The 21,536-nt window shown below is 49.3% G+C and overlaps 1 protein-coding gene across 1 annotated transcript in view; it reads right to left on the reverse strand.

The window, feature by feature from the left end:
• LOC144146982 (uncharacterized) overlaps positions 1-21,536 on the reverse strand; it is a 28,794-nt gene that overhangs the window by 3,385 nt on the left and 3,873 nt on the right. Inside the window, exon 3 of the mRNA XM_077678971.1 lies at positions 10,186-11,433. Within this exon, the coding sequence (XP_077535097.1) occupies positions 10,186-11,433 (1,248 nt within the window). The remainder of the gene's footprint in view (positions 1-10,185; positions 11,434-21,536) is intronic.

Here is a 21,536-nt window from a genome sequence, read left to right on the forward strand (position 1 = left end):
TGATGTGACCACGATTGATCCTATTAATCTTTTACTATACTCGGTTACAACTCAAGAACGGCACCACCTCATGTAGTGTATCACTCCGCCAAAGCGCCGGCCCCGTGTCGTCAGTGCGCGCGCGTTTTGAAAGGGGTTTTTGTGTTAATAACACGGGGGAATTTCTAATAGTTACATAGATTTCAGCGACGTGTGTGCTGCCAGGGAGACCCAAAATTTGAAAAAAGCTCGGTTTGTTTTCTAAAAAAACACTTTGTTCCAGTTGTCCGCCAAAACAACCACCGTTGTTTTGCCTGTGGAGATCGTATCAAGTTAGAAATTAGTAGTTTTTGGGCCCGACTCTGGCAGCAACTATAAATCTATATTTCCTTGTAACATTAACGATGAATGGCAAACCTGCGCAGTTAGTTCTAGGCAGGTGGATTTTAAATTCTGGTGCTATTTGCTACTTATATTGCTTTTTAAATCCGCCACCAACACCCTTTTTTATCTAAGTCTTCTGTGAATTACAAGTCTGCCCATTGCCGATCTCCAATGCTTAAAAGCAACCTTGGTTTTAAACGGGCTAGCCAAAGGCCGAAGAAGTGCAATGTTTACCGAGGAGATTGTTACCAAGACAGGTATACTCCTTGTAATCATTCAAGCAGAATCTTCCTGCTCTTTACTAACCAGGCGATTTTTCTTCCGCTGTTTTTATTTATTAGGTATGTTTCTTTTTGTCCACAAGTACAACATCTATTGGAATGGTCTCTATTTACCGCCTGCGAGAAAGAAACCGCAAAGTGTAGGGGCTAATAACTAGGGCAAAGGGAGAAAGGAAAACATACAGAAAAAAATGGCTCCAATCCGCGCCGTTAAAATGGTTGGAAAGCAAACCTTTAGACGACCCCCACAACAGTTGCCCAAGCGACGTCACTTGAATTCAAACGCGTGGCTCAAGAGCGAAAGCAGGGGCGGTATTCTCGAGTTTTGTCCCTTTTGCGTCCCTTTCAAATGTGTCCCTTTTGGCAAGCCCTGATTGGCTAAAAGCAAACAACCGGAAGTGACGTAACGCAAGCTCAACAATCCGACTGCCAACGCTTACTGCTTAACCGGAAGTACGTCATGATGAAAGGGACTCAAAATGGACGTTTTAAAAAGGGACAGTTACGAGAATACCGCCCCAGATATTCTGCAAGCCGTTACCTAAAATCCGCAGGTGCGGCGTCCCGAACGCCGAAGCGTCGGCCACTGGCGAGCTACAGCAGCGGACGCGGTCGCTGTAGCCAGGACGTGCGTCGGAAGAAAGAAAACGGCGAGGAGCGTCATTCAAAAGGTTAGGCAGCGAAACCTAGCCATCCTTGTGTGCTAGCTCGGGGCTACATGACCGCGCGACACAAGCGCAGACACCGAAACAATTTGGCTTGTGAGGTTAGTGATTCTCATTTACACCGATTTAAACTAGTTTAATAGGTTTCAGAACAGCGGGAAAGCTTTGGGAACTTTTATAATTCCTATTTATCAGATTCAGTTGCTCCTTTCGCATTTTTTAATACCTCCTAAAACACTACGAAATTAGAATTCACCAATTTAAAAAACGGAGTTCTAGTCGTGTCACGCACTCCACGAAAAATAGCGTTTCTCTAGCGGCCAAATGCCTGTATGTGGCTTCTGCATTTCATTTTCCCGTCCTGCAAACGAATCCTTAACGTGTCTTTGCCACAGGCTCACTTAATTCTGTCGGGTCCAGGTTGCCCAGCAGGTGCTGTTGAAAAAGTTAATCAAGCCGCGTGAAGGAAGCGCGCAATAAAGGCGAAGCTGCGCCAAAACATGTCCGAAACAACCTTCGCTAAAGCACACAACAAAGCCATCCCGGCGATGCGCCCGCCGGTGGAGCAGCACCTGCGTGCGGGTAACGCGGGGTGCGGGGAACGCCCTATCACCGCGCCCTCTACACTGCGCCCCGTGTCTGAAAATGCCCTCCCTATCCCCAGCCACGTTGAGAATTTCTCGTCCCGCACGCCACAAAAGAACCGTTGGCAGGTACAGGCAGAAAGCTTTGCTTTAAATGTGAACAGAACAAGGCCGTATTTGAAATAAGGGGTAGGAGGTTCGAGCTCGTGTTAAGCATGAAAATGAATTTTGTTACGTTTGATCATCCAAAAACCACTTTTCAACCCTCGTTTACTATACAATTTAATGAAAGACAATATGACGAAATTTACAACTTTTTATTTTATAGTTAGCCAGAAATTCCCAGACATAAAACGCAGTAAAGAACAGACCAGAGGTCGCTAGAAATAACTCCATGCATACCCTGAATTTGTCCATTCAAACACACGTCAAGCAACCGCGCAGCCGTCGATACGACAAAGAAGGATCGATATTTTTATTATACCGCAGCAAGTCGAAATCTGTCAATTCAATATCCAATGCAGCCCCGAAATGCTTTTGAAAGTTACAAAACCAAGAAAGGGTACGTCCCAAACGGGCAAAATGTTCTCATATATGGCTCGCTTTAACCGTGCTTACCCCTTTTTAGGAGTCAATACCATCGCTTACTTCTCTCGTTGGCTGATATTGCTGCTTGGATAATACTTCAGTACTACAAAGTTTACAACAGTGGGAGCTTGATATGTAATAACACTAAAATAAATGCGTGAAACAATACGAACAGAACTTCCCTGTAAGCTGGGCTGAAAGAACAAAAATTTATCTGTTATATAGAACCACTTATACAGAGAGCCTACTAAATTACTCCCTTAATTAATGTAAGTACCCTAATTACCCGATTCTAACGCGCCCCCGATTCTAACGCGCACCCGATTTTCCAGGCAAAAAACCGAAAAAACTTGCACCTCCGATTGTAACTCGCACGGAAGTTTGTGAGCAAGAAAAACGAATGCGAGAGAAACGGGCGATTTATTTCCCGAAGTAATCTCACGCACATCACTCCTCGTCGCTCTCCGAGAGCTCCTTGTCGCCTTCCGCTGACCGCGACATCTCGTCCTCGGTGGCGTCAAGCGCGCTCGCGATGCCACACTTCTGAACGAACGTTCAACCATGTTCGATGGGATCGTGACCCACGCCTCGCACGCCCATCCCACGAGCTTCTCCAGAGGCGCACGCTTCAGCGAACTGCTCGTTGTGAACGCGTGGGAGCCGCTCGTAAGCCGTGGAAGCAGCGCACCTTCGTTTCTGCTGCTGCCATTGCTGTAATCAAGCGCGCAAGTGGGGCGATTTGACGATTTGTGTGAACGCCGATAGAAAACTCTAGCGCCTAGATCCAAAAAATTCATAGAGATAATAACATTTATTGCTTAAAGCTTTGGCGCCATCTTGAGATGGTGATGGCGATGGGTGGGACAAAATTTCAGCTGTTTCGGCAGTTTCGGTTTCGTATCCGAATATTGTCACGTAGCCAAGGACGAAGCAGTTGTTTGGAAAAGAAACAAGTTTATTGGAGCGAACTTGTGCTCCCCTAACAACTGAAAAGAATACAGAGGCGGCGAAGCAGTAGTCAACAAAGTGACGTACGTGCGTCGGCGAGCGTCGCAGAATCGAATGCCCCGGCGTCTGCTCTGCAGGCTTTTTATCTTTCGGCGCGCGTGGTTCTGGAACCGTCGATTCGCATCGAGAACATTGTAGATGCAAGAAGATTATTCCGGGATGTTCACGTTAGATCGGAATGCTCTCCCTATCTGAACAGATAACACATGCGGCACAGAAAGAAAGAATGGAACACGCGCTTCCCTTGGCACGGAGATAACACAGACCGGCGCAGCCGGGCGGTAAAAGCAAAACACAAATAAACAAACCCAATGCATGGTTCGCGGCATTACCCCCCCCTCTAAGAGTGCATCGACCCGATGCTAACATAAGCGACAGTCCGAAAATGAAAATAAAAGTTCGTCATCGTTCGTAGAAAGGTTTTAAGCGAACCACGTGGACGACTTCGGGCCGCGTACGTCGTCGTGATGTGCCGGAGTCACCATCGGGGATCACTTCGTAGGTAAGTTGGCCAACACGTCGCAGAATCTGGTAGGGTCCGAAATACCGTCGCAGAAGTTTCTCGTTCAGTCCGCGTCGTCGGATGGGAGTCCAAACCCACACACGATCCCCTGGTTGGTACTCGGCGTCTCGGCGTCGGAGGTTGTAGCGGCCGGCATCCACCAGCTGCTGGTCCCTTATACGAACTCGAGCGAGCTGGCGGGCCTCCTCCGCACGTTGAAGGTATCCTTGGACGTCGGCGTTGAGGTCATCGTCGTCTACATGCGGAAGCATGGCGTCGAGCATCGTAGTCGGTCGTCTTCCGTAGACAAGCTCGAACGGTGTCATCTGCGTAGTTTCCTGCGTCGCTGTATTGTACGCAAACGTGACATACGGGAGGACTTCGTCCCAAGTCTTATGTTCAACGTCGACGTACATGGACAGCATATCCGCAATTGTCTTGTTCAGACGTTCTGTTAGTCCGTTCGTTTGGGGGTGGTACGCCGTCGTTCTTCGGTGATCCGTGTTGCTGTAGCGTAAGATTCCTTGCATCAGCTCCGCGGTAAAGGCCGTTCCGCGGTCCGTGATTAGGACTTCAGGGGCTCCATGTCGCAGCACAACTTGGTTTATAAAGAACTTGGCGACTTCTTGTGCAGTCCCCCGCGGAAGAGCGGCGGTCTCTGCGTAGCGCGTCATGTAGTCTGTCGCTACGACAATCCACTTGTTCTCCGATCGTGACGTCGGGAACGGGCCTAGAAGGTCCATTCCAATTTGTTGAAAGGGCCTCCGCGGGACGGCGATCGGTTGTAGAAGTCCGGCGCGTCTTGTCGGCGGCGTTTTTCGTCGCTGGCAGTCCCGGCAACTCCGAACGTAGTGGGTGACGTCGGATGTAAGGCGGGGCCAGAAGTACTTCGCCTTAATTTTTGCAATAGTGCGAGCTGTGCCGAGATGTCCGGAAGACGGGTCGTCGTGGGACGCTTCCAAAATTTCGTCACGAAGGTCTGCGGGGATGACAAGTAGATAATTCGTTCTTGTTCCGGGGCTGAAATTCTTCTTCACGAGGACGGAGTTTCTGAGGCTGAATGCTGGTAAGTTACGCTTGAACGCTCTAGGCACGGCGACGTTACGTCCTTCGAGGTAGTCGATCATTACTCGCAAGTCGGGGTCGGCACGCTGCTGGGCGGCTAGGTCGCTCTCCGTAACAACCCCGAAGAACGCACTGTCTTCATCGGAGTCTTGTGGTGGTGGGTCGACAGGGGCGCGGGACAGGCAGTCGGCGTCGGAGTGTTTCCTGCCGGATTTGTAGACGATTGTAATGTCGAACTCTTGCAGGCGCAAACTCCACCGCCCAAGACGGCCAGAGGGGTCCTTCAAATTGGCGAGCCAACACAGCGCATGGTGGTCTGTTACAACCTTGAACGGTCTGCCATACACGTATGGGCGAAATTTTGAAATGGCCCATATAATAGCCAGGCACTCTTTTTCGGAGGCAGAGTAGTTTTTCTCCTCCTTCGACAGACCACGGCTGGCATAGGCGATTACGTTTTCGCACCCGCTTTGTTTTTGGACAAGGACAGCACCCAAGCCTATATCACTGGCGTCCGTGTGTATTTCCGTTTCGGCGTTGTCGTCGAAATGAGCGAGCACGGGCGGGCTTTGCAGGTGTTTTTGCAGCTCGCAGAATGCCTTTTCTTGGTCGTCTTCCCAGCTGAAAGCGGTGCTATCTTTCGTCAAGCGCGTGAGCGGCTCTGCAATGCGTGCGAAGTTTGCGACGAAGCGCCGGTAGTATGCGCACAGTCCAAGAAATCTGCGCACGCCCTTCTTATCTTTCGGCCTTGGGAAGTTCGCTATGGCTGAAGTTTTCGCCGGGTCAGGCAGGACTCCCGCGGCGTTGACGACATGGCCCAAAAACTTCAGTTCCTCGTACGCGAAGCGGCACTTTTCAGGCTTCAGCGTTAACCCCGACGTACGGATGGCCTCGAGTACTGACTGCAACCTTGCGAGGTGTTCGTCGAAAGTCCGGGAGAATACCACAACGTCGTCGAGGTATACGAGGCAGGTGTGCCACTTCAGGCCAGCTAGCACAGTGTCCATGACTCTTTGGAACGTTGCTGGTGCCGTGCATAGCCCAAACGGCATTACCTTGAACTCGTATAGGCCGTCCGGGGTTATGAATGCAGTCTTCTCTCGATCTCTCTCGTCCACTTCAATTTGCCAGTAGCCGGTCTTGAGGTCCATCGATGAGAAGTACCTCGCATGGCAGAGGTGGTCGAGGGCGTCGTCGATTCGTGGCAGGGGGTACACGTCCTTTTTGGTGATCTTGTTCAATCGCCGGTAGTCAACGCAGAACCTCAGTGTGCCGTCTTTTTTCTTCACGAGTACGACCGGCGCAGCCCACGGACTTTTCGATGGCTGTATAATGTCGTCGTTGAGCATGTCGTCGACTTGAGTCCGGATGGCTTCGCGCTCGTGGGAAGAGACGCGGTACGGTGACTGTCGGGTAGGTCGGGCTCCATCCTCGGTTATTATCCGGTGCTTCGCCAGAGGTGTTTGACGTAACTTTGAGTTCGACGAAAAACACTCGCTGTAGCGACGCAGCAAAGCCAATAACTTGTTCCTTTCTTCTTGCGGTAGCGCCGGATTCACGTCGAAGGGGTGCGGAAGCTTGAAGGTATCGTCGGGTGCGCGTTCAAAGTCGGCGACTGCTATCACGTCACTTGTTAGTTGCGTTTCTTCGACGAACGCAATTGCAGCGCCCTTGTTTAAATGCTGGTACTCCTCGGTGAAATTGGTGACCAAAACGTGGGATTTGCGATGCTTAAACCGCGCAATGCCTCTTGCGACAGACACACCGCGGTCAAGAAGCAACCTTCGGTCACTCTCCACGATAGCGTCGACGTCGGGAGCATCACCTTCACAGTAGACGGTGATCATCAAGCTTGCGCGGGGTGGCAGGGTGACGTGATCATCGGCGATCCTTACAGCTGCACGGTGTTTGGGGCTCGATTCCGGCGTCATGGAGTGGTCGGAGGAAAAAGTTATCGACTTCGTCTGGAGATCGATTATTGCGCCGTTGTCTGTCAAAAAGTCCATTCCGAGAATTACGTCGCGGGAGCAGTTGGGCAAAACGACGAACACTGCAGGGTACGTCGTGCCATCTATGGTGACGCGCGATGTGCACGTTCCACTTGGCGTCACGATGTGGCCTCCTGCTGTGCGTATGTGCGGACCGTCCCATCTGGTCATAACTTTCTTCAGCTTAGACGCAAATGGTCCGCTCATTACGGAGTAGTCGGCTCCCGTGTCTACGAGGGCGACTACATCAAAACCGTCGATGGACACCTTGACGTCGGATGCCGCCTTCCTCGAGTTCCGGGTGCGTCGGGGCGTCGCATCTCGGCTTGTGCGTGTTGACGGTCGGGCACTGTGCGTCGTCGTTGTCCATGTCTTCTCAGCGGACGTCTCGGTCAGGTCGGGTAAGCGTCGCGGCGTATAGCTGTCGTCGTGTTCGGTTGTCTCATCAGGGTTAGGTCGGGTCGTCGGGATGAGGGCATGTCGTGAATCACTGTCTTCGGCGCGTCCTTGCGTCGTTGGAGGGTTTCCGGTTTTTCGCCGTAGAGCAACTTCACCTCCAGAAGTTGCTGCTTTTAGTTTCCCCCGCGTGGGCTGGGGGACCTTCCACGGGCGAAGTCAGCGTTGCTACGGCGGTTCGGCGATTGGTATGGGTAGGGCGACGGCGAACGGTTGAAACGCGCTGGGCCACGGCTGGTTTCAGATAGATACTCGTCGATCTCACGTGGTCGTTGGCCAGGGAGAGGGCGAGGTGCGTCGACGGAGAAACCACGCAGTCCGAGTCTCTTGTATGGGCAGCGACGGTAAATGTGGTCGGCCTCTCCGCAGTGGTAGCACAGAGGACGGTTATCGGGAGTTCGCCATACGTCCGTCTTCCTCGGCGTCTGGTTTCGGGCTACCGGGGGTCGGGCGGGTGACAGTGGGCGGCGGTACGGCGGGGCCTCTTGACGGCGTGTTGGAGCAGGGTGGGGTCGACGAACAGCCGCGGAGTATGTCATAGCTTGTGGCTCTCGGGGTACCTCGGATGGCGTAGAAGTTCCCAACGCTTGTTGCACTTCTTCTCTAATCACGTCGGTGAGGGAAGCGACTTGGGGATGCGGCGGCGTTGGGAGAAGTTTCCGCAGCTCCTCTCTCACTATTGCGCGGATAGTCTCGCGTAGGCTGTCGGCCGGGATCCGCGTGCTGCCAAAGTCGTTCTCATTGGCCGCGCCAACAAAGTTGCGGTCATACTGCTTAGCACGCATTTCGAGGGCTTTTTCAATGGTGCTGGCTTCGGTCACGAATTCGGCGACGGTTTTGGGCGGATTTCGGACAAGTCCAGCAAACAGTTCCTCCTTCACTCCGCGCATTAAGAAGCGCAACTTCTTTTCTTCCGTCATTTCGGGGTCCGCGCGGCGAAATAGCTGCTTCATCTCCTCAACGAAGATCACGACACCTTCGTTGGGGTGTTGCGTGCGTGTTTCCAACAAAAGGGCGGCTCTTTCTTTCCGCACGACGGTAGTGAAGGTCTTAGTGAACTCGCTTTTGAACTGAGCCCAGTTTGTCAAGGAGCTCTCGTGGTTCTCGAACCAAGTGCGAGCCGAATCTTCCAAGTAAAAGAAAACGTGCCGGAACGTTTCTGCGTCGTCCCACCTGTTGAATTTCCGGACGCGCTCCAGTTTCTCCAACCATTCTTCTGGGTCTTCTGCGGGGGCTCCTCGGAATGATGGCGGTTCCCGTGGCTGCTGCAGAACGACAGGAGGATTGGCTTGGTTGAGCATGGTGCTGGTTGCGACGTTTTTCTTCTTCGTCTTCTCCGGTAGTAGACCGAACTCGGGTGGTAAATCTTGCACGCGGAGGCTGGCTCTTGTTGGACTGGCTTGGCGGCTTCCAGAGGTTGTAGTGGGCATGAAGGGTGCGTACCCCGCACCTCCACCAGATGTCACGTAGCCAAGGACGAAGCAGTTGTTTGGAAAAGAAACAAGTTTATTGGAGCGAACTTGTGCTCCCCTAACAACTGAAAAGAATACAGAGGCGGCGAAGCAGTAGTCAACAAAGTGACGTACGTGCGTCGGCGAGCGTCGCAGAATCGAATGCCCCGGCGTCTGCTCTGCAGGCTTTTTATCTTTCGGCGCGCGTGGTTCTGGAACCGTCGATTCGCATCGAGAACATTGTAGATGCAAGAAGATTATTCCGGGATGTTCACGTTAGATCGGAATGCTCTCCCTATCTGAACAGATAACACATGCGGCACAGAAAGAAAGAATGGAACACGCGCTTCCCTTGGCACGGAGATAACACAGACCGGCGCAGCCGGGCGGTAAAAGCAAAACACAAATAAACAAACCCAATGCATGGTTCGCGGCAATATAACGCGCATGCGATTTTTCTGCTTGTTTTTCCGGAAAAAAAGTGCGCGTTAGAATCGGGTATTTACGGTAGTTTATTTACATCCCGTGTGGTTCCAGGTGCGCTTTCTATTTTTTTATGAAGCCAAAATTAATACAAGGTACGTACGGTGCGCTGTACAACAAATAGGTGGGATATTACCACAGAAAGGGGCAGAAAGCACCTGAGCCCAAAATACCCCCAGATAAACAGGCAAAGAGATTCCTCCTTAAAAATTGTTTTTCTTAGCCGATCAATCATACTATGGGAAGCACCATCCTCCCCTCGTCATCGAAGAAAAAGCCACGGTAATAGACAGTCGTGCTTCCATTGCCTTTGAGGTAAAAGTTTTGTTTGGAAATAGCTTACCTCTTTCCATCCATCCAAACGAAGCACAGGCATTTGGAACCTAGCCTCCTGCTGTATCGACACGTCTGCGAGGAGCTCGCGCGTGCCTTCCCAATAAAACATTTAGGTAAGAGTATCTACAGTGCTGTGTTCTCAGTTCAGATTTCGGAACTCCTGTTTCACAGGTCGGGAACACCTTGGCTAGGAGCCGCTGCATGCTCAGTGCGAGAAAAGAACTTAAGCTACGTATAGATATCTGCAAGTGGCCTTCAATATCGGTATTCTCCGTTTATCCAGCGCGTTTTGCATCTGGTGTGCAGGAGCCCACACGCCGAAATCCCGAAGAAATGAAAGCAATATCACACTTCAACTTTTTCCACTGAATCTACCATCATGAAAATAGATATAAAGTGTTGAAGGCTTTCATACCTATGATTATGGGTCCACTGAATGAAAATGGAACAGTCGCCATGCCCTGGAAGCCACAGAATGCTGGCAGCCGCTCAACTGCTAAGTGGTCGTTGACGAGGACGCCTCTTATGCATGTCACAAATCCCTCCGAAACGCTGAGAGCAATGTTCATTGACACAAATGCACCAAATGAGTTCACTGAAGACAGTACTCCGTGAAATACGGCGGCACCGCCTAAGCAGGCAACTGAAAATTTGCAGCGGCCGTTAACCACGCTGTCCGAAGCAAATGGGAGCAGAGTCCTTCCCAAAAACTGGCCCACTGCGTTGTAGGTTATCACCATCGTGGCATCTTCTATAGTGGCGCCTTTATCCCGACCGTAGTCCACGGTGGTAGTAGTGTGCATTGTGACCGAGAAGTCGAATAAAGTCAGAGCGACGAGCAGAATGTAGAACTCGGAATCTCGGAAAAGTGTCAGCTGTCTACAGAGATCGCCGACCAACGTCTTCCTAGAGCCGAATGTTTTTTGGTCCCACTGAGCACTTATTGTATGGAATGGGTTTTGCGCACTCAGTTCCTTGCCATCCCGCAGGGAAGTTGACGGAGCGGCACACCCTGTGGTGTTTGTCGTCACAAAGACGTCCAATGGCGTTGGTGGCAAAACTGATCTTTTATCGCATGTTTTTTGGTCACACTGAGCACTTATTGTATGGAATGGGTTTTGCGCACTCAGTTCCTTGCCATCCCGCAGGGAAGTTGACGGAGCGGCACACCCTGTGGTGTTTGTCGTCACAAAGACGTCCGATGGCGTTGGTGGCAAAACTGATCTTTTATCGCACTCTCGGCTGATAGAACGCACAATTTTTAAGTGATCTCCAAGGGATACCTGATGCTCTTTCTGAAAATCATTTTGAACTGTTGAGGAGAGCCCTTCTTTTTGGGTCAATGACGCTTCCTTAGCCCTTCCTTTCCGGTCACTCTTGCTGTCAGATGTTAAAAACTTGCGTTGATCGCACTTAAAATTGACTGGCCGAGGATATTTAAGGAACATTACAAGGGGCAAGGCGTGCAGGGCTGTACTGGAGCTCAATAATAGTGCTCCTGTAAGCCCGTACCTCTTGACTAGTGCGGAGAAAACCAGAGGGCCGGCAACTCCGGATATGGCCCAGCCGACGTACTTGAACGCGGTAGCTGTTGCTCTGTACTTGTCAAAGTACAGCATGGTGAACACAGTGAGAGAAAGAAGAGAGGCTCCAAATCCTGTTCCTGCAAAAGAAAAAAGATCCGCATGTATTTCGATCGCGCAGGGCAATTAGGTTGTAGCTATTGCAATTTGTAATGCGTCGAAGGGTTACTGCTACGGCAAGCTTAAAAATAATAAAACGAAGCAGCATAACAAGCCACCATACCATTTTCTGCTCAATAATTCGAAACTCCTCAAAGGTTTGAAATAATAAAACGTCATAAGATTGCCATCACGTTCACTTTATACACTTTACCATTACACTTTATAACAGCAGTCACGGCAAAACAATTCAATGACGTTTGATTTTTTTAAGTAAGGCGAAACGTGAGCCTTAAAGTATTATCGTGTCGTGTTTAACGATTAAGATTTGAAAATATGCTCCAGCCTTACTGCAAGCCAGTCAGGAGAGGACAGTTTGTTCCCGTGAAAAGCAATAGCACATTTTTGTGGAATCGCTTTGCCTATGCTGTTGCCGCTTTCCTAATTAGCATCTGCCTCTCTGAATAATTATGGTGATCGCAAGTTACGAAGCCCGTGGTGTTAAGGACGCCGTTTTAGAAAAATAATTAGTTGTTCGCTTCCCCATGCCTAAACTGATACCTATGGAATGAGCCGAGTATATCATACACCTCGAGTGTGCCATATAGTCATAGGTCCCTTCATAACCCGGTGAACCGTTCAAGGTTTTATTAACACAACATATGCGTGAGATTGCACGTAACTAAGCTCGGCAAATTAGGCAGGCCTATATTTGGTAAAGAGCACTCTTAAAACCGCATTTTAAAGTTCTTGCAGGGCAACAGCCTCTCTACCGTGGTGGCATTTCCAGGTACAGCACATTCCTTGTTCCGATTGAACCCCTTTTCAGGGGTGCAATTGGCCGCTGTTCGCGAAGTGCTTGTTTGGAGATTGTGAGAAAGAAGTTTCCAAAATAATTTCAGCGAGGCAGCGGGTGTATTTGGTTTCTCTAGCGCAGATAGGCGTTTTTAGGAAGCAGGAAACAAGAAGAAAGAAATGACGCCTTTCTTTATGATATCATGTTTATGCGCTATTAGGAACACGCTTCTTCAAAGTGAGCTCAGCATACACAGCCCTTATCTGATCACCGCATGAAATAAGGCTCCGAAAATATCGTCATAGCAGGAAAGCACAGCTTTCTAGAAACTAGGTCCGTCGTTTAGGTTGCGGGTGCGGCATGCTGGTAGAGCAGGGTTTTAGTCAGGTTCTACATGGCGAAATTTGGTCGTAAGTGCAAGCGGGAGACTGGAAGAGACTAAGTATGTTTTAGAACAAGTTGTATTGCATAATGTATAAAACTAAGCCCAGGCTCATCTTAGATGAGAAGCATATTGTGGTGGAGGAACCGGGGTGAATGTGTCCCATGCTGTAACACGCTTAACTGCCCCGATAACTTATACCATTCACCACTCCCGGCCGCCGAGTCTCTGTTAACAAACCCGGTGTTCACACCAGCAGACGGCTGCAAGGCCAGGCACCGGATTTTGGATCCTGGCCTTTGCAGCAGAGGAAGAGTGGCAAGAGTGATAGACATGACGTTACAATCTGAGCAGAACGAGGGGCTCGGATCGCCGCTAATTTACTGGCCTAGCACGCTTCGTGTTCCTCCTCCGTTCCACGGGGACGTCTTTGAAGATATGGAGGGCTGGGTCCAACAGTACGAGCGAGTTGCTCGCCACAGCGGCTGTTCACAGGGACAACACCGCCAGAGCCTGTACTTTTCGCTTGAGGGCACCGCAAGCAGCTGGTTTGAAAACCATGAGGCTGCACTAATTGTCTGGCAGTTGTGCAAGGAAAACCTGCTGCGCGCCTTCGCTAACCCACACCGACGTGAGAGAGCCGAGGACGTACTTAAATTTAGAATTCAATGGCGTAACGATACCGCCATCAGCTTCGTTGAAACGTAATGCGACTGAGCACACGCACTGACCCTCTGGCCACCTAGGAACAGAAAGTACATGCCTTGATGAGAGGCATCGAAAGCGACCTTTTCTGCGGACTGTTTAGTCATTATCTGACGCCGGTTGACGCAATTGCGTTGGAGGCTGCAAATATTGAGCCAATGTTGGCTTCTTCAGGAAGAGCTGCGGGAGTTGTTTCCGACTCGCAAAAGACCGGCGTCCGTTTCAGCTGCACAGTTGGTCCGCGAGATGGTGGAACTGGTGCTCATTCCTGAAATTGCTGTCAACTTGTCTGCCGAGTGTACAGCTGTGAAATACGCCATGGGTGCTCGCCAGTCTCATCCGTCTGTTATGTCCGCGTATGTGAGCGCACCACTGACAAGATCCCACTGAGATGCCATACTACCCACCACGCCGGCGCTGCGGCTCGTTACGAGGATAACGTACGTCTGAAGGATGGCAGACAACCGACCACTCTGCTTCTATTGCGGCGGGGCTGACTACGTGTATCGCTGCTGCCCGTTTCATGAGTTCGGTCTTCGCCTGGATTCACCCGACTGCACTCTGCCCGCGCCGCGGTGAACTGCCACGGGAAATAGAGGAGCACATTCGAAGACCGCAACCGCACGTACATGTCCCAACTCACGCCCATGGCTCCCCATTAGCTCGTCGCTCTACTTTCCCTCTTTGCCGGTCTCGCAGAGAGAACCTGTCAACCTGCCGCAATACGAAAACTAGGCCTGGCTACGCCTGGAGGTGCTGTGGCCGACGATGCATCCCGCGAACAATCTGCACGAATGTCAACAACCGTGTGCTTATATATAGGCTGGTACCTGATCGGCCTTCGACAATGACGTTACACAGAGTATTCATAGTTATCGACGGCCACGACGCGACCGCAGTCATAGAGACACTAGGGCTGCGTACTCCGTTATAAGTGAAAAGTATTCTCGCCGTCTCCGAAAAGTCACGACAGAGTTGGACGGCTACGACATGCCTAAAGCCGGCGGACACCTGGTGAGCCCAGTCGCAAGGTGCACAATTTGCATAGATATTCGCGGCCTCACATGTGCTCTTAGATTTATTGTTTTGCGAACTGCACTAGTGCCATTATCCTCGGCATGGACTTCCCCCGCGAGTACGCCGCTATCATCAATCTCCGCTTCAACAGCCTGACGCTTGGGAGACCTCCATCAGCACAGTTCCTACCTCGAATAATGCCTTCTTCCAGAGGGTTCGAAACATACCATGACAAATTGCCAGCATGAATGGCTGTATTTTTGGCTCTTAAGGTGGACACACGTGACCAAAATGAGCTTTTCGTAGAAGGCATGCCTTCAGCTCATTCTAGGTAAAGGAATTGGAGTCGCGAGACGCACAGCGCTAATTGAGAACGGACATGCCCGAGTGCTTGTCATGGACTGCAAAATGAGCCGCACACATAATGTAAGGCATGGTGGTAGCCCACATAGAAGACCTCGCCGAGACAACCAGAACTGCTATGATGTCGGAAACGGAAGGACCGCACAAACAGAACACAGCCGCACGCATAGAACTTGATTTTATTTAAAGCATTCATCCGCGAAACGCGAGTTCTTAGAACTGCTCGCCGAGATTAACGACTGCGCAGCAACATCTTCTGCAATTGAGCGTACCGGGCTTGCAAACACAGAATACTCAGTGACGAGCTACACACACAACGTGTCAGCCATCATATCGCGTATCACCAACGGAATGACAAGCCTTAGAAAATCAGGTGCGAGACATGCTGAAAGACGATGTCATTCAGCCGTCCGATAGTCCCTGGGCCGCACTTGTGGTGCTTATTAAAAACAAGAATGAAACGTTGCGATTTTGCGAGGACTATCGGCGGCTGTATAACATAACCATAAATTGTCTGTATACATTACCCCATATTGACGACACCCTCGATCGTCTTTGCCGCGTTTCTCGTCAATAGACCGCAAGAGTGGGTATTGGCCGATTGAAGTAAATGAGCGAGAAAAAAAATGGCGTTTGTCACTTTAGACGGACTTTATGAGTTTACAGTCATGTGTGTCGGGCTCTGCACGACGCCTGCTACATTTTAGCGAGTAATGGATACTGTGGTCGCCGTTCTGAAATACAGACTTTCCTCGCATATGTAGACGATGTCGTAATCTTTTAACGCACCTTTGACGAACACTTAAGGCCCCTTCGGGCAGTCCTACGGACCCTAAAAATGCCGGTCCCACGCTCAGCCCAAATAAGTGCCGGTCCGCCTAATAATAACTGGAGTTTCTTGGCCAACCGTGAGCAACAAAGTGTCAGTGTTCACCTTACTAAAGCGGCAGCCACTATAGCCTTCCCAACCCTTTCAAGCAAGATGTCGGGAAGTTATTTTGGGATAATGCGCTTACTACCGGCGCTTTCTTACAATTTTTTTTTCTATTCGCCGCTCCACTTACGTACCTCACCAAAGAAGACGTTCTTTTTGAATGAACCAAGAACAGCAACGCGGCTTTGAAAAACTGAAAGAAACCCTTTCGACAACGCCTATACTGCCACACTTCGACCAGGATCCCGAAAGAGAAATTCACACCGGCGCAAGTGACAAGCTTGGGTCTGTGCTCATTAAGAGACAGAATGGCACTGAGCGCGTCCTGGCGCACGCCAGTAAGGCCCTTAGCAAAGCCGATACAAACTACTCGATGACAGAGAAGAAATGTCTCGCAGTAATTTAGAAATTACCAAATTTCAGCCCTATCTGGATTTAGCGGTCATGCCTCCTATCGGCCCAATCTGGATTTTGTGGATTTAGCGAGGGCTTTTGATAAGATTCGGAGACCTCCATCAGCACAGTTCCGACCTTGAATAATGCCTTCTGCCACAGGGGTCGAAACATCGCATGTAAAACTGCCTGCATGAATGGCTGTATTTTGGCTCTTAAGGTAAACAACGCGACCAACATGAGCTTTTCGTAGAAGGCATGCCTTCAGCTCATTCTAGGCAAAGGAATCAGGAATCAATGACGTATCAGCGCATCATAATGACGTGCCCCGAGCTGTGCATGTTGATTGCGCGTCTGAAGGCGAAGACGTCGTGATTCCTCGACTCTTCCCCCGTCATGTCGACATTTCCCTCTGAAGGGACGTAATATACAAGAGCTTAGACGTGAACAGCTGGTTTTGGCTTCTTGTCGTGCCCGACAACCTTTGCGACAGATCCTGACTTGCTCATCGAACTCACGGACCTTCTAAAAAATTTCCAGCTCAGTAATTGGATTAGTTCTTGTGTCACGGGTCCTAAGCAATATGTATTATACAGAAAAACTACTTCAAAAGTTTTGAATGTGTGCTCTGGTGTACCACCAGGTTCAGTACTGGCCCCGTTACTATTCGTGATCTTTATAAATGCCGTAAAAACCCGCGTATATTACGAGGTTTTTTTCCAAATTTTACTATGTAAAATTTTTGCCTCGTATTATATGTGAATCCCAAAGTTTTCAGCCGAAAATTTGCACTTTCGGTTTCAGTTTCAGCGGAGGGGGGGCCTTCTTGCGGTGGCGTTAGCCGGCTGCTGCTTCTGTCAGCCGGCGCCATTTTGATTGTTTTGACCGCGCGAAGGATCGGCACGTTCCCCGCAACTCTATCACGATGTCGGGTGCGCAATTCAACGGCAATAACAATGCGCAATTCAACGGCAGTATTCAACGGCAATAAAAAGAAAAGTTATTTTATGTGCCGAGACCATCAGTAATTGCGCCGCAGGACGGCAGTTCGGCGTCACCGAAGGCAGCATTCGCGGGTGGAGAAAGCAACTGGTGCTTGACTGGATAAAGTCTGTGTGGTGTCGGCGGCCTGGAGCACTGTTGGGGGTTCCCGTCAGCGCTCATGTTGGACGCCTTTCGCTGCCACCTGGACGATGCCGTGAATAAGTTGTTGCGCGAACCCCGCATCGAACTCATTTTCATTCCAGGAGGAATGACATCCCAGCTGCAACCGCTAGACGTTTGCATCAACAAGCCTTTCAAAGACTGCATCAAGTCCTGCTACCAAGAGTGGATGAGGTCAGGAGACCCGTAAGTGACAGCTACCGGATGGCTGACGCGGGCTTCTCCAGCAGTGCTTTGTGTCTGGATCGCGGATGCGTGGGCCAGCATCCCAGAGGAGCTCGTCAGTCGCTCGTTTAAGAAATGCGGCATCTCGAACGCCCTTGATGGCACTGAGGACCACTTTCTGTGGGAAGACATTTCCAACAAGGCGACTTCAGAAGACAGCGGCAGTGAACCTGACGATGACTGAACGGACGTCGGGAGATAGTGCCAGTGAAAACTGACAATGACTGAAGGATAACTGCAGTGCAAATAAATGTTTTCTGTGCTCTTTATCTCGTATTATATGCGGATGAAAACGTTTTTTTCTGATTTTGCTGTCCCCGAATTACACCTCGTATTATACGCGGGTCCGTATTATACGCGGGTTTTTACGGTGATGTTGTAGATGAATGTGACGTCACTATAAGACTGTATGCAGATGACTGTGTTATATACTGTGTAATTAAGTCCCCCAGTGATCAACTAAAACTAAACACAGAACTAGGTAAAATAATGCAGTAGTGCAGTAGCTGGCAGATGTCCGTAAATATAACAATGTGCTATTATGTCTTTTACTAACAAAAAGCACCCTCATCTTTTTAACTACACCGCGGATGGTAATACATTAACACGGGCCAAAGAGTTCAAATACCTCGCTCTTATCCTACCCGATGACCTCCGTTGTGACAAAGAGATTGAATAGGTATCCAGCAAAGCAATGTCGACAGTTTACTATTTAAAACGATCATTACGTAGTGGTTAAGTGACACTAAGCGCCTGGCATATAAAACCATTATTCTACCAATTCTGGACTACTGAAATTTTATCTAGGATCCCTACCCTGCGGTTAATCTTCGCAAAGTAGAAGGGGTACACAATAAGGCAGTGAGGTTCATCTTCAACAAATATGGAATAACATCAGTTTCTCAGTTGCCAGAGCAGGCTTAAAACAAATTTCCGCACGAAATTGCATTTGTCGCTTGCTTCTCATGTTCAAATTGCTTAACAGGAGGCTCAACAGTACAACATCTGATTATGTTGAGTTTCCTCAGGGTATGCTACAAGGCAACGACACACGTTAAGTTTAGTATCATTTAAGAACATAAAGAATCTATATAAACCCTAATTTATTCCGGGTACCATACTAGATCGGAATGGCCTAAAAGAAAATGTGGTTACAGAAGACGATATTGAAAGACTCCACACTCATCTTGAAATTTGAAATTGCTATTGTCCTAGTGTATCAGTGCTTGAATTTTGTTTTATTGGTTAGTAGATGACTGCGCTTGCCTACATTTGTGAAAAAATCTGAAATCTTGGTTTCAATCCATGTTCCTCGCGTTGTGTGATAAATGCACTTTTGTTAAATCTCCAGGCAGGGCTCGGGAGATGACTCTATGGTTTGCATTGAAGTACTCTGATGTTTTGATGTTTCTTAACCCAAAGTTGTACACATGTATCTATGTATTAACCACTCTGTATAACCTCTCTCATTAGAGTTAGCAGTATCACTAAAGAAATAAAATAAATAAATATGTATGGACGTTGGTTTCACGTCATCACCGACCACCCCTCGCTGTGTAGGATTGCTAATCTTAAGGACCCGGCCGGGCGGCTCGCTCGGGAGGGGGCTCCGTCTCCAAGAATTTGATTTCAATATCACATATAAAGCAATCCATAATCACCCTGACACTGACTGTCAGTATCGAGCGACATGTCACCCAGCCCAGCCGAATGGCGACGATGATGACGCCTTCCTTGGGGCATTGCAGATCTCGAACATGGCCGCATGATAATGATGTGCCGCGAGCTGTGCAACTTGATTGCGCGTCTGAAGGCGAACACGTCGTGATTCCCCGACTCTTCTCCCGTCATATTGACATTTTGTCAATGAAGTGACGTAATATACATAAACTTTGACGTGAACAGCCTGTTTTGGCTTCTTGTCGTGCCCGACAACCTACGCGAAGAGGTCAATCAAGCATGCCGCGACGACCCCACCACTGGACATCTTGGCAACGGTCACACGCTAGGGAGAATACGCGAAAATTACTATGGGCCCCGCCTTCCTAGGTGTGTCAGTGACTGCACGAGAATATGTCGGGAGTGTCAGCGGCGCAATAAACCTGAAGCGCAACCTGCCAGATTTCAGGTGCCAAACCTGTCAATTAAACTTGTGGCTGCAGCTTTTCCGTTTTGATACCATAGTGGTACTTTAAAGCTCCCCGAGGTTAAATGTGTAGCTTCAAACGGAGCATAACGAGTGTTGAAAAAAAACTCTTCTTCACATATTTCTTTCCCAATTGGTGAAATGCTTGCCCCCGAATTTCGTAAGGAGGTCTCATTTTGGCGTAAACGTTCTTCCACATCTATATCAGTTATAGCCGTAACATGTTTACGTCCATATGAAACAAAAATATTTTTTGTCATACCAGGTATGTACAGCTGATCGGCATTTTTACTGGGACACGCATATTAAAAATGCCGCATCTTTAATGTATTGTCACCTGCGCAGGGAACAAACGCCAACTTTTCAATTGATACATATACATCTGATGGCTGTACATAATGTTCCTCTTCATGTCCACGGTAAACAATTTGAAGGTGAAACAAAATGAGATCAATCAACAAGAAAGCACAACAAGTAAGTTTTGCTCGCTGTAATATCCTTTAGAGAGCATTCTGTTTAGAACTTTTGGACTTCAATGTATTGCTTCACATATATACGTGTTGCTCTCAATTTGCAAACCCAAAATTAATTTTTTTTTCAACCAGATAGATTACAGTAAGACGCAAGTGTCCGTGGACATGGAACGCCGTGCGCAGACCAATTCTGGGCAAAGACCAAGGGACCGACAGGTGAGCGCTGCAGCTAGGCGCGACCAAAAGTTGATTGATAGGACACTGGCTCCCGTTTCCTAGCAAGCAGCACTTCAGGAGTGTCTTGACCATGTCGTTGGATGCAGTGAGTGTCTCTTCAAAAGTCGAGGCTAGGGGGTAATGGACGCTTACCGGAGCTTGCACGCTAACGCTTGTATTTTAAATGCAGAGCATTTCAGTAACTCACGATGTCACCCGCGTTGACGTCCGTCGTAGTCCGCACCGTCGTTGTCCGTAGCCCTCCCTACACTATATAAAAAAAAATACTATCCGGCGCCTGGTTTCGATCCCTCGACCCTGCGGGCGGAACGCAATGTACATGGTGCTCTACCCACTGCGCCACAAAGCCGACACAGAATGGGAGGCTACGAACGTGCCTTATATCCTTGACTCATTCAAACTACGTCAAGAAGCTGCTGATACAACGCATTCACTACCACCAACTCCCCAAACACTAAACGTTAACGCAATACACCCACCCCCTATGCGACGCATTTACTCGAGTCCCCCTCGCGGGGAGATGGGACCGCCAAAAACAACGCGTTGTGGACTGCGCAGTAAGGTGCCGGCACGTGCGAGAACCGCTCGCGCTGTTTGTTCCAGGCAGGGGGCGCGCGAGCACTGCGAAGGCGGGAAATTTGAACTGCTTTGGACAAACCTGCGTTCAATTCATCAAGAGAGAAGTGAGACAGGGAGGCCAAGAGCGTGATGGGCAGTAGCAGTAAGCGGATAAGGGTGCCACAGGCTGTTATGGCGAATCGCTGCTCTGCATTTACGACAGCTTTCACGTTGAGTGGAACGGCTTTAATTTTTTGACACTTACGCGTGTCTCTCAATGAATCGAAAATTCACTCGAATGATCTTAATTTTGGTCTGAAGCCTCGCCTTCCGTGTCGTGAACAATATACCGCTGCAGTACAGCGGGACACAAGATTTTCCTTGCGGTTGCAGAAAATGGTGCCTAATGAAAATATCGATTGAAATAATCAGGTTCTGCCTTTCTTACTTTCATGTCTTTTTTAGGGGAAATCGGAGTAATATCGATGGTAGTTATTAAGACAACACTATGAGGCACATCAGAAAATATATTCTTACAGAATCAAGTTCGAACGATGTATGGCGGTACGCCACCAGCTCTTGCACAAGTCACACCTCCTTCAAATTCTCGTCGTTAAATTTGACTATGTTTGTATTCTCACCAATGGTGGGTCACACCCAATTTCAAATACGCTATTTCGGTTTACCTAAA

The sequence above is a fragment of the Haemaphysalis longicornis genome, unplaced genomic scaffold, assembly GCF_048455015.1.
Source record: "Haemaphysalis longicornis isolate Haplotype H1 unplaced genomic scaffold, Haemaphysalis longicornis Haplotype H1 scaffold_7, whole genome shotgun sequence".
Classification (NCBI taxonomy): Eukaryota; Metazoa; Arthropoda; class Arachnida; order Ixodida; family Ixodidae; genus Haemaphysalis; species Haemaphysalis longicornis.